This window comes from Panicum virgatum, unplaced genomic scaffold (genome assembly GCF_016808335.1).
Source record: "Panicum virgatum strain AP13 unplaced genomic scaffold, P.virgatum_v5 scaffold_2674, whole genome shotgun sequence".
Taxonomy (NCBI): domain Eukaryota; kingdom Viridiplantae; phylum Streptophyta; class Magnoliopsida; order Poales; family Poaceae; genus Panicum; species Panicum virgatum.
In genome coordinates this window covers 11635-24153 of record NW_024376292.1, presented here as the reverse complement: position 1 = coordinate 24153, position 12519 = coordinate 11635, and the positions used below count along the sequence as shown (strand labels likewise).

The 12519-nt window shown below is 45.5% G+C and overlaps 1 protein-coding gene across 1 annotated transcript; it reads left to right on the top strand.

Annotated features, from left to right (window-relative positions):
• Positions 1-1140: 1140 nt before the first annotated feature.
• On the top strand, positions 1141-12093 carry LOC120694064 (putative disease resistance protein RGA3). Its single transcript, XM_039977237.1, has 3 exons — positions 1141-1491; positions 7306-8513; positions 10118-12093. Exons 2-3 carry the CDS (start codon positions 7824-7826, stop codon positions 12083-12085), a joined length of 2658 nt encoding a protein of 885 aa, XP_039833171.1. The 5' UTR covers positions 1141-1491; positions 7306-7823; the 3' UTR covers positions 12086-12093.
• Positions 12094-12519: the final 426 nt, after the last annotated feature.

The window sequence follows — 12519 nt, the reverse complement described above, 5'->3', positions numbered from 1 at the left end:
CGAAGCTTGAAGATCAAGTTTTCCAAGTGAGCAAGAGCTGAAGAGCAGTAAGAGTAGCTTTTTGTTGGAGAAAGGCAAGTGTCCCTAACCATTCTTCTACCTATGCTTTATTACAAGAATACTATGAATTAATTGGAACATGGAGAACCACCTAGGAAAACAGTACAACCACAATACTATATGGCTCTGGTCTTGGCTAATTAATTAGAAACTCTTGCTTGTGACAATCTTACCGAAAGGGCAAGAGGGGATGCATCATCGGGGTATAGCTCGGTCCGCTTGAGGCTTTGATATGTGGTCCTTTGCTAAGGTACCTCCTCGTTATGAAGTGTTATGACCGTTTTGACTTGAAACCTTAGCGAATTGTCACATGTTAGAGAATCTTTGTAAAGATCTCGTAGTGTATCCCTGTCACTCACCTCGGAAGTGTTTAAGGGCCTTGCAAACCCGGGCATCAAGGGAAAACATGATTGTGGTGAAAGTGTACAACCTTTGCAGAGTGAAAATTGATATATCAGCCGTGATCACGGTGAAGAGCGGTTTGGACCCTCACATGATTAAATTAACTTTAAGATGGATTTAAATCACTTTCTGGTTATTTCTTGTGGCCTTACTGAGTACCAACCATAAGTATACTCATCCTTGGTTATTGCTGCTCAGAAGAGAAAGTTGCTGTGAGGTTAGCTGAAGATGTTGCTGAGTTGTAGGCCTATGCAACCCCCGGTTGATTGCCTGTGAAGTTTAGAGTCTTCGTTTCCAGGATAAGCTGTGTATCTCTAATAATCTTTATAGTCGTTGTAATTCTCTTTTCGTGATACTGTTACTGATTATTCACTTATGAAGTCACTACTATATGTATGAAACTTGATCCTAGTATACATATAGTTATGTATTCGGTTTTGTTTTTAAAACCGGGTGTGACATCTATTCATACATGTAACTTTGCGTGGTGTCAATGTACTGAATAAAGGACCGTGTGCAGAGTACACTACTTTGCGTGGTGTCAATGTACTGAATAAAGGACCGTGTGCAGAGTACACTCAAGGTATCGATGCAAAGCTGCTCAGTAGGTGCCAAAGACAACCTTATATGCAGGGTGTTGGATTAACATGGGGAGCACCAGTCCTCCACCCAAGAAGCTCCCACATACACTGCAGCAGCCAGCATCCCTTGTGAGTTGTTCTGGTCAGCGCCGGCCACGAGATGGCAAGCGCCGTTGGCGGGCTGATGGCCAGCAAGCTTGCCGAGCTTGTCTGGGATGAGGCTACCCTGTTGTGGAGATTCAAGGACGGCGTGGATGGCTTGAAGAGGACCATGGTGAAGCTGCAAGCTTTGATGCGCCATGCTGACCGGAGGGAGGGCCAGGATGAAGGAGAGAGACGAGAGATCATGCGGGTTTGGATGAAGGATTTCAAGGCTGCAGCCTACGACATTGAGGACTTGCTGGATGAGTTCGACGCTATTGAACTCATTAAGCAGGACCAACCCAAGGTACAGATGCTAAACTTCAATATTCTTAGTTAATTTTCATTTTTTCTTCTTTTTTCCGAAGTGAGGGTTGTCCCATTTTTAAAACTCTCGGTTCCACTTATATGCTTTTAACTGATATTTGCCCATCTGATCACTCCCAAATTAATAAGCTTTAGAATGCTGCTGGGGAAGAGAAGCGGAACCTTGCTAATCCTTAATTTTAAAATAAAAGTTGCGAACGCGTTACATCATATCTGTGAATTTAAAATTGATAGTGTGGTCTCATTGTTAAAATAAAAATTGAGTGTATCAATTTAGCCATAACAACATTTAAATTAGGCCTTGTTTTAACCTGGCAAAAATAAAATGCCCGTGCATAGGCAACTCAAGCAGGACCGTGATATTATTTTGGTAAACATGAATCGTTGAGGCAATTGATTCTGAAATCAGTCGTACTAAGTTCATAGTTGCCTCCATTTCAACAGCGGCACCAACTTTTATTTAGGACTGCACTCACGTCATCAGAGTCAATTGACTAAGGGCAGAGCCGCAGAGGTGGGAGTCTATAGCTGCAATTGCAAATGACTCCTTTCCAAAATATAATATTTAGTAGAAATGGGAGAAGGAAAGAAGATATTCAGGCAGTTATATCCAGCCTACGGAGTGCCCTGAGCATGAAGATTCTTCATAAAATTAGAATGGAGTCATTACCAAGCAGTCTGACAAAACTAAATATTTTTATCGCCAAGTATAATTGAAAACTAATTCTATATACCATTACAATAACGTAGGGTGCATACTTTGTTTGCTTTAGAAAATGTAGATAGACCCATCTGAAGCTGGAACCTGGAACAAAAAGAATGAAGAGGCACTGTACATGTAAGCGTTACAAAATATTGGGTGACAACGGCAATAGGCAGAGAGGCCAAGATACAGGAGCAGTGGCTCCGCAGTGATCGTCATCGAAATTATTGTTCATCTTATTCCTTGGTTCGCCGGCGCGTGCGAGAGTGAGAGTGAGCGAATCAGAGTGAGAGCAGGCAGAACACGCGTTCCTACGCAGTTCCAACAATTGGTATCAAGAGCAAGGTTAGATAGTTGGGGGATCCGTTCCCCTCGACTGAGGTGTACCGGTGGAGCTCGCTGACGGCTGTGATGCGTGAAGCTCCGGGCCATGTGTCGGCCTGTGGACACGTGCAGCGCTGAGGCTGCCTTGGTGCGGCGGCCAGCGGAGCTGCGGGCTGGGGCGCGTAGCAGGGCATGGGCGCGACGTGCTGCGGGGTCGCCGGTGGTGGCTCATGGGCGCAGGCACAAGCGCGGCGCACGGCGTGAGTGGCGGCGCGAGGCGGCTGGGAGGGCTGCGGCAGGGCGCGCTCGTGATGCTCGGCGCGGGTGTGGCACGCGACCGGCAGCGCGGCCGGCGAGGCAGTGGTGGCTCGGCGCAGCGGCAAGGAATGCACGGACGGCGGCGATGCGACGCCCGGAGGAGTGCTCACGGTGGCCTGTACGTGGCTGCGCGCTGAAGGTCGCCGGGCCGTGTGTCGGTGCACGTGAGGGAGCCCGTGGCGACGCAAGGCTAGGCGTTGCGGTTAGACAGTGGATCGCGCATTATTCCTGTCTTGGTAAGGCGGGGCGTCGTTCTGGCCGGGGAGCAGTGGCGTGCGACATAGGGATGAAGCGGTGGCGTGCGTCACCGGAGAGGGAGAAGAAGGCCACGGCGTTCACGCGGAGGCATGCTGCATGGTTGGCATCACATCTGGAGGCCGTAGCGGCAGCCGCGGGATGACAACAACGATGGGAGCAGCAGCATCGAGGCAACGGCGAGTGTGCGGCGGCCCCGGAGACAAAGAAGGTGTGCTCCCTGCTATGGTCTATGAAGAGCCGGAGTCCTGTACGTTAGGATGGGCGGCGACGTCGTAGGTTAGGGGGAGTCATGTTTAGGGGGAGATTTTTAGAATAAACACGCCATAGGTATGTTTCTGGCATGCCTACGTTTGTGTCATGCTGTGTGCGTGTGTGTCGCGCTGTGCGCGTGTTGAGCTCGTTCGGCGAGCTCGGGTCCAGTAGGTTGGCAAGGTCGTTGCCGTCCAGGTCTAGGTGCAGATTGTGCAGAAGTGCGCCAGCTGCTGTGTTGATCGAGTCTTGGAGTTGTTAGGAGTAGTGGCTATAAGCGCCAGTCTGTGCGGAGAAGGCCGCCACGTCCGGAGCGAGCAAGTGGCTCCCTGGGCAAGGCTGAGCAGGTCCTGCAGGAGTGAAGGACGTGGAGGAGAGCTCCTGATGCGTCCCTTGCCTACAAAAGTCCATGTACTTCGTGTGCTCCGGAGTGTCGAGTTCAATGTAATACAGAGAGGCCAAGATACCGGCTGTTCATCTTCTTCCTCGGTCCGCCGGTGCGTGCGAGAGCGAGAGCGAGCGAATCAGATTGAGAGCGGGCAGAACACGTTTTCCTGAGCTGTTCCAACAGTCCCACCTCCTCTTCGCGTGGCTGTGCTGGCGGGACTGGCCTGGGCTGCTCTAGGGCTTGGGTGGCTAGATCCGGTGCCCGGTCAGCCGGATCCAGCACCCCCTGGTCGGGGGCAGCGCTGGTGGTGTCGGCAATGGTGGGGGCGGCTGCGCAGGCCTGGAGTGCCGGGTTCTCCATTCTCATGGCCGGGTCCGTTGGGCTAGGGGCGGCGCCCACGGTGGCGGGGATCGCTCGACCGACGGTGGCTGGCGGTGGCTAGCCTTCTTAGCTGCGGGTACCAGGGTTTGCAAGGATGGCCGGCAATGGCTTCGCTGTACGGCGGTGTGTTGCGCGAGGCAAGGCAAGGCCCGGTTCCGTGTGCCTGGCCGGAGGGGGTGGTGGCGATGCATCTTTGTAGCTGCTGCATGCAGCCGGTGTGTCGATGCCGCTCTGGAAGGGTTCCTATGGGATGTCAGGGAACGACGATGGCAGAGACAGCCGGTTGATGCTCTTCGCTTCTCGGCACCCGGTATGCATGTGGAGGGGGGACTTGCAGCATGAAGTCAGAGCTGCTACATCAGTGGATGTGGCTCGGCAACGATGATATGAGCCGAACCCCCCTTTTTTGTTGACTAGACTGTTTTGGAGGTCAGCAAAAGCAGGGGGCAGGGCAGAGGTTCAAAATTGGAAGTCAAAGCTGTTCTTCATATTGAGCTCGGCAATGATGACCTTTTGCGGCCTTTCGCTTCAGACCATCTGCCTGTCTTCGTTAGGATCGTCTAGAGTCTGCCATGGGATGTCGCTGGACTCATGACAGTTTTGTGCTCTTCCACGTCATGTGGGTGATTCAACCCTTTGTGTGCCCCGTGTTGGTACCATGTTCGGCTACCCTTCTTGTACCTACAATTCTTTCATCTGAACTGAGTGGCAGATCTCCTGCCTTTATTTCAAAAATAAGTGATAGAATCACAGAAACACGTAGTGAGTAATCATTCTTTGAGTGTGGTAACCTTATACATGAATAAATCAGCAATGAAATGACATCTACCAAAAGTAAAAGGCAAATTTTGCTCACGGACACCGTTCAATCGTGGAATTGGCCGATGCACACCGCCAAAATGATAATTTGGCCAGTACCATTATGAAATGGTGGTTCTTTGCTGCTGGACACCGCATGAAATAAAATATTTATTTTCATTGTTCGGTAGAGAGAAAGACGCGTGAATAGACCACATTGCCCCCTACAAGTCGTCTTCTACCTCTAGATTCCACACTTCTCTCTCCTCCATTCCCTTAGCTCTACACTGTGCATCGCTGCTCCTGTCCCCAACCCCACTTGCCCCACCGCACTCCCCACAGACGGTAGTAGGAACCAGCAGGCAACACACACCCCCATGAATAGTAGCAGGAATGGGTCGAAGGTGTCACGAAGACGGGACATGAAGCCAGGGCACGAAGTCTCTGGAGTGACGTCCGTGTGGGGTGGGATGAGCCATAGCTGTCGGGCATCATCCATGTGGGTGTGACGCGCTACTGCCAGGGTTGCTCCATCTATGTCCGAATCTGAAAAGGAACAGGGACCACCACCATTAGTAAGGGTAGGGGCATCATAGAGGTCACAGCTGGTTGGATTCATGGTCGGAGGCGACCATTGTCGTCGCAAATGGTGCGTCCGCCTTCGCTACCGCCGTTGGTGATGTCGAGGCCGCCGCTGCATGGGTAGCAGGTAGGGAGGAGCATAGTATCCAAATGCGCCGGCCGCTGCCGTCGATTGTGTGTCGGGCGGGGCGGGGCGGGGGGAGGGCACGAAGAAGTACGACTCCCGCTCGTCGATGTGCACCAGGCCTGGGAGCTTCCAAGGGTCCTGGCGATACAGGTGCACCATGGGGATGATGTCGAACTTGAGCCACCTACTTTAGGAAGAACCCAAGCAGATGACAGATTTAACGGAAACCCTGGCAGCTCCAGCTCCGTTGGCGCTGCATCAGATGACGGTGGTGATGCGGCAGGCCATGGCTCCGCCATGGATGAGTACCGAGTAAGTACATGTTGCTTGGCCTTTGCTAGTTGCTTGATGGATCGATGGAGAATTGGAGACAAAGATGGAGATAAGAGAGAAAGGTGGAGTCTACAGGTAGAAGATAACTTGGAAGGGCAATATGGTCTATGCACGCATCTTTCTCTCTCCCAAACCATAAAAATGAAAAATTTATTGCGTGTGGTGTCTAGCAACAACGAACCATGGCTTTATAATGGTACTGGGCAAATTGTCGATTGGGCGGTGTGTATCATCCAATTCCATGATTGAACAGTGTCTGTGAACAAAATTTCCTAGAGTAAAACTAAACTCAAGACTACTATTAAATGAAAATTTAATACCAAGTTCTACAGCCTTTTTTTTGAAACACCGTCTACAACTTTGAGCACTGACCTACTCAGTTCAGGAACATAAACGTCACCTTTAGTGTCATCTGTGTTAGAAATATGGAATATCAATAAGCCGAAACACTCTACAATGCCAACAACACTTTATCAGTTTACAAAACCGAAAACTTTATTTTAAAAACTCGTGCAAGAAAGAAGAGAACAAATAAGTTGGTGACATCTCCTTACTCCAGTTCATTTGAGGCCACATAATTTCGAAGAGTATGTGTTAACCCATGCATAGCATGATATGCCTGGCTCCTCCTTGCCTGTATTTTATTCTGAAAGTGAACAGAGTGTGAAGTGGAGTAGCTTGGTATTACAATATAAGTAAAAAAACAAAGAGGTGGAGAGCAGCCATACCTGCAGGATGCATTTTTGTTCACTAGACTTGGGCTGCCCACGAACTTGGCCCTCAAAGCGGTATCCATGAGGTGTGTTTATGGGCTTCACCTGGCAACTTGGGCCATAAATTGTCCTAGACCCACAAACAGACCACAAAATCCTTGGTTTAGAAATAAAATACAGAATACAAAATGTGCAGCAAGTGAAATGATTAGAAGGTTAACTTTATTGGTACACAAAAATTTCACATGAACTTATTCTTGTTTGGCTGGACATTAGATTTTTTTTGTTTCAACTAACTTATTTCAAGTTTGAAGTTGAGTTTCTAAATTTTATACAACATAGGTATCATCATCAGTTGAGTTCATAAACAGTGTCTTAATTTGGTGTGAAATTGAATGGCTGAGTGTTTGTTGGGTGCCATTGCACTTGCTGTGCTTGTCATTATAGTGACCAACCAATATATTATAATTTATTTCTCAACAAACATGTAATATGTTTTCTTCTACAACTTGTTTTGTTCAGCCGTTGATATACCACAGGAATATATTCAAGTACTACAATACATAACAAAACACATGTACAACAAAATTTTATTTATGGTTTACCTTTTTCTCTTACAGATTAAGCTATTCTTTTCATCCTACAATCCATTCCTGTTGCGGTTTACAATAGCTCACAAGATGAAGAAGGTAAAGGAAGTTTTAACCAACATAGAGAAAGAGGGTTGTCGAACCCTTGATCTGGTGCCCCAAGATACATCAATGTGGGCTGATGAGGTGGCTAGAAATCAAGCTACTATTTCACCCACCAATGGGGGCATCGACATTATTAGAATGGTAGGAAGGGATACTGAAAAGAAAAAGTTAATCAAATTACTGAAAAGTGAAGCTGATGAGGTTGTCTCAATCATTCCTATTGTTGGACTTGGTGGCCTGGGAAGACAACACTAGCCCAATCAATTTTTTTTGATAGTAGAACCAAAACCTTTGATCTACGGGTATGGGTCTATGTGTCTAAGAAGTTTGATCTACAAAGAATTGGGGAAATAATCATATCAACAGTGAGTAGGAGTACCAGTATTGAGCCAAGCGAATGGTACATCACCCTAAAAGATGGCAATTTGCAGTCCATTACTGAAATGTTGAAAAGTATGCTCCCTACCAAAAAGTATTTGATTGTTCTTGATGATATGTGGGAGGAAGGTGTGGATAATTTGGAAAAACTAAAGCATATGCTGCAATATGGTAGGAAGGGAAGCAAGATCATATTAACTACACGAATGCAACATGTAGTGGATAAATTGGATATTGGTGCTCTAGCTAGTCAAGGAATAATCCGCCCTGTGCGCAAGAGTGACCAAATCAATTTAAGCATTTTATCAGATGATGACTGTTGGAATGTGATGCGACAAACACCATTCTGGCAAGGTGAGGATCTATGTGGATTAGAACCAATTGGTAGACAAATCGCTAAGAAGTGTGCAGGTCTACCACTACTAGCACGATCTCTTGGATTTTTGTTATCCCAACATAAGTCTACAGAGGCATGGGAAGATATAAGGGACAAGAAGATTATTTTGGGTATGGAAGAAAATACTTTGTTGCAAGAGCCTTTGGAGGGCCTCATGTTGAGCTATTACTACATGCCGTTAAAGTTCAAGTTGTGCTTCACATATTGTGCAGTTTACGCCAAGGGCTTTACTATCGCTAGTGACAACCTCATCCAGCAATGGAGAGCCCTTGGATATATTCAATCAATCATCGATGGCAAACACTGTGTCGACTATTTGTTGGGGATGTCTTTTCTTCAAATTTCCAAGACTTCTCAGGTCAGTAGAATAATCTCTTTTCCATCCGTTCATTCATTCTGCATGATGCAATGCTACCGATGTTAAACTCCAAGATTGTCAACAGATCTATGTTAGTACTTATTTAACAATAAATTGAGTGGCATGGTGGTCTTACCCACAGTTATCACTGGAATCCACATCCATGGAAACACAATGAACACACGAACTATTTTGCCACTTCTCCATAGTATTTCAGTAAAAGAAAAGAAAGCATCATGAACTATATGAGCAGCTAATGTGCCAATGGCCCAAATTTTTTTGGGAATGTTAAGTTGGGATATTTACTTAATATAACTAACTAGAGTCATAATAACTGATTTTTATTGTTAAAAATTGACCAGCTATGGCTAAATTTTCGTTTACTTCATCGAATGGCGACTAATGAATCACAGAATTCTGAACATTCAGGCTATGAATCGTTTTTTTATTTTCTGAATAGATGGTTGTTTGTTAGTTAGAAAGAAGGACACTATCAGAAGATTGAAGGAAATGATCACATTAATATTCTGATTGAAATGTTTAATTGTAACATGATGAAAGAATTAAAACCAATATACTCTAGTGATAACTCAAGAACCTCAAGCTCGTTTTGGAAACATAAAAACCCAAGAACCTCAATGGCAATGAGGACCCTAGCGAACATTATCTGAGATGGAAAGGAATGACCTTTTTCCCAAATATGTAGGAGGGGTGTGCAAGTTTGTAGTAAAAGAATTAAAAGAATTCGATGGTAGCAAAAAGATCCAAACAAGCTGGGACGTGTCTAAGAACTTTAGATGAATCGTACCATAATATATGTAAAAATACTACAAGATATAAATGAGAAAAATAAAACAATCATATTAAACAAAGCATTAAGGAAACATTAAAATGTTTTGTATACCTAAACCGAATGGATCATATAGAGAGGAAAAATAGGCACATAGACAAAAGCCCCCACATGCTATTGTGGGTGTCTATTTGGTATGCGATGTATATCGGAGTTGTTTGGTTTATGCCCTGCCGCCACACCCTTGGCTTGGCAAGCATCTTAGCTCTAAGCGCTCGAAATCAAACGCCTAGGGGAGCTTATTGGTTTATGCAAGTTTGTCTCAAGGCAAAGCAAATAAGCCCTATGAGTGAAGGACGGAGAAAAAAATGCTGTAGTGCTGCTGGCTTAGGGGACGACAAGAGCAACAGTGGATGAAAATTTTGTGAGAATCAGAGCGGGACAGGTGGAGTGAAAATATTGGGAGAAAACTTGTTGGTATCCATTTTTTTCTTGAGATTCTCTAAAAGTGGAAATAGAAATCCAATTTAAGCATCTTGGGGTCTATCAGGATCAGTGCAAAATTGTTTTTTTTTTCTTGAATGATGCAGGAGAGCTAAGAAAAAGCTAAAATAGCTCAAGGCTAGAGTCACCCATCCTAAGCAGAACGCGGACACACCTAGATAGCAAAAAGATCTGAGAAGATCGATGCTAGTATTATTATTTTGTGAAATTCACTCAAGGTTTAACAACTAGAAGTAAGAATCAGCTCGTTCGTTACCATCAAGATAATCTTTCTCGCTACTAACAGTAGTAACAACTGATCAGTCTGCAGAATGCTCCAGAGGATGCTGAAGGTCCCATCAAGGTGACGATGCATGATTTGGTTTATGATCTTGCAACGATAATACTTGGCCAACAGTTAATTGCTCTAAATGATCCCAAAGAATTGACTCAGAACAGCCTTGAGAAGAATTATTGCCGACATATGCAGTTTATCAATTATCAGAAGCAGTCTATTGATCGGAAAAAAATTCCAAGTAAAATTAGATCTCACCACTTTACAGAGTGCGATAGATTGCAGCTTCAAGATAAGTCATTCTCTAAATGCAAGTATTTGCGTGTCTTGGACATAAGTGAATGTTCCATCCAAGGGAAATCTGTCCCCAGCAACATATCGTTGCCATCTTCCATTCATCAACTAATGCTGCTAAGGTACCTCGATGCCTCGGGCTTGCCAATTACATCACTTCCGAAATCCTTGCATAAACTTCAGAATATGCAGACACTAATTCTGTCTAACTGCGCACTTGAAACCTTGCCTAATAATATTGGTAGCCTTCTTAACCTTTGTTATTTGGACCTATCTGGCAATAGCAGCCTCAATAAGTTACCCGTGTCATTTGGGGAGCTCTCTGGACTCTGGTTCCTCAACCTATCAGCATGCTCTAAATTTTATGAGCTACCTGAGTCAATTGGCAATCTTATTTCTTTACGTCATCTAGACATGTCAGGCTGTAATGTGCTCCAAAAGCTCCCTGACAAGTTCGGTAGCCTTCCTAACCTCTTGTTCCTAAACTTGTCCAGCTGTTCGAAACTAGTTAAACTGCCTGACAGTATTAACATCAAGTCTTTAGAGCATCTAAACCTATCAAGTTGCCACCAACTACAAGGCCTACCAAACAATTTTGGCAATCTTGAAAATCTCATGTTCTTAAACCTCTCTGACTGCTACAATGCACATATGTTACCAGAGTCCTTTTGCCGACTTAAGCATCTTAAAGACCTAGATCTTTCAGACTGTCATGATATAAAAGAGCTCCCTAAATGCTTTGGTAATCTTTCTGAGCTTCATTCTCTGAATCTAACAAGCTGTTCTAAGCTGCAATCATTGCCCGAGCCATTTGGTGGTCTGTCAAAGTTGAAGCGCCTTGATTTGTCATATTGTATAAGGCTTGAAAATCTGCCATCGTCATTTCGTAGCTTGAAGCTTCAAGTACTGTACATGTGGAATCTCCATGAGTTGCCAGAGGGTATTAGCAACATGACTAGTCTCATCAAGTTTGAAGTCCACTCAGTAAAGGGGTGGGATATAGATTTCTTTGGAACTCCTTCCATTTTGAGGCTGCCTTACAGGGTAGTAGAACATAGTGTACATGAACTAAACGAGGTGGGTTATGGGCCACATAGCAGTATAGTGAGCATTGGGAAATTGGCTTGTCAACACCTACGGATTAATCACCTTGAGAAAGTCAAGCATTCGGAAGATGCGGAGAGAGCTAAACTGAGAGATAATGCTGACCTCCAGAAGCTATGCCTTTCCTGGGGCCATGAAGATATGACAGAGAACAAGAGAGATGCAGAGGTGTTGGAGAACCTTATTCCTCCTCGGACTCTACAAGGATTCGCACTAAGAGGTTACATGGGCACAAACTTCCCTAAATGGATGCTTGAGATATCCTCCTATCTTCCGTATCTCACCAGTATCAAACTCATGAATTTAGCATGTGATGCTATTCCTCCACTTGGGATGCTGCCCAATCTCAGGCTGTTGCTTATCATCCTAATTCCCAACATCAGGAAGATCGGAAAGGAATTCTATGGAGAGAAAGGAGCATGCAAAAGGTTGCGAGTTATTCAATTATATGGATTGAAGAACTTGGAGGAGTGCTGGACAACACGATCAGGTGAAGAAGGTGATGATTTCTTAATCCCTAATTTGCACATGTTGGATGTATGGGACTGCCCAAAGTTGAAGTTCCTGCCGTATCCCCCCAAAAGTATGTATTGGGACTTGACCTAAGGCGATGAGGTGCTACCACCAATGCATGGGTTTGGGAGGCTTTCATCTTCCACTCTTCCTTTTGAAGCCATAATCAGAAGCAAAAGTTTTACTACTGACAAGTGGGATCGACTTCAGCACCTTGCCACCGTCGAGGAATTGAGTGTCACTGGTTTCCACAGCTCATTAGCCTCCTTCCCAGAGGCCACTCCATGTTTCCCCTCTCTCAGAAGACTACATTTGATGCTACCCAGCCTGGAGATACTGCCGGAATGGCAGGGGCAGCTCATTACCCTTGAAAAAATAATCATCAGGGGCTTGCCCAACCTGACATCTTTGCCTCAAAGCATACGGAACCTTACCGCCTTGAAGAGACTGGAAATTGGGAGCTGTCCAAGACTGGTTGAGAGGTGCAAGGGGGAGGATGCCCACAAGATTTCTCACATCCCAGAAGT

What these genes read in the sequence shown, in the direction of transcription:
- LOC120694064 (XM_039977237.1), top strand. Translation starts at nt 7,824, where the DNA reads ATGTTGAAAAGTATGCTCCCTACCAAAAAGTATTTGATTGTTCTTGAT. An exon ending in AAATTTCCAAGACTTCTCAG is followed by an intron (nt 8,514 to 10,117) that starts GTCAGTAGAATA and finishes ATCAGTCTGCAG; the next exon opens with AATGCTCCAGAGGATGCTGA.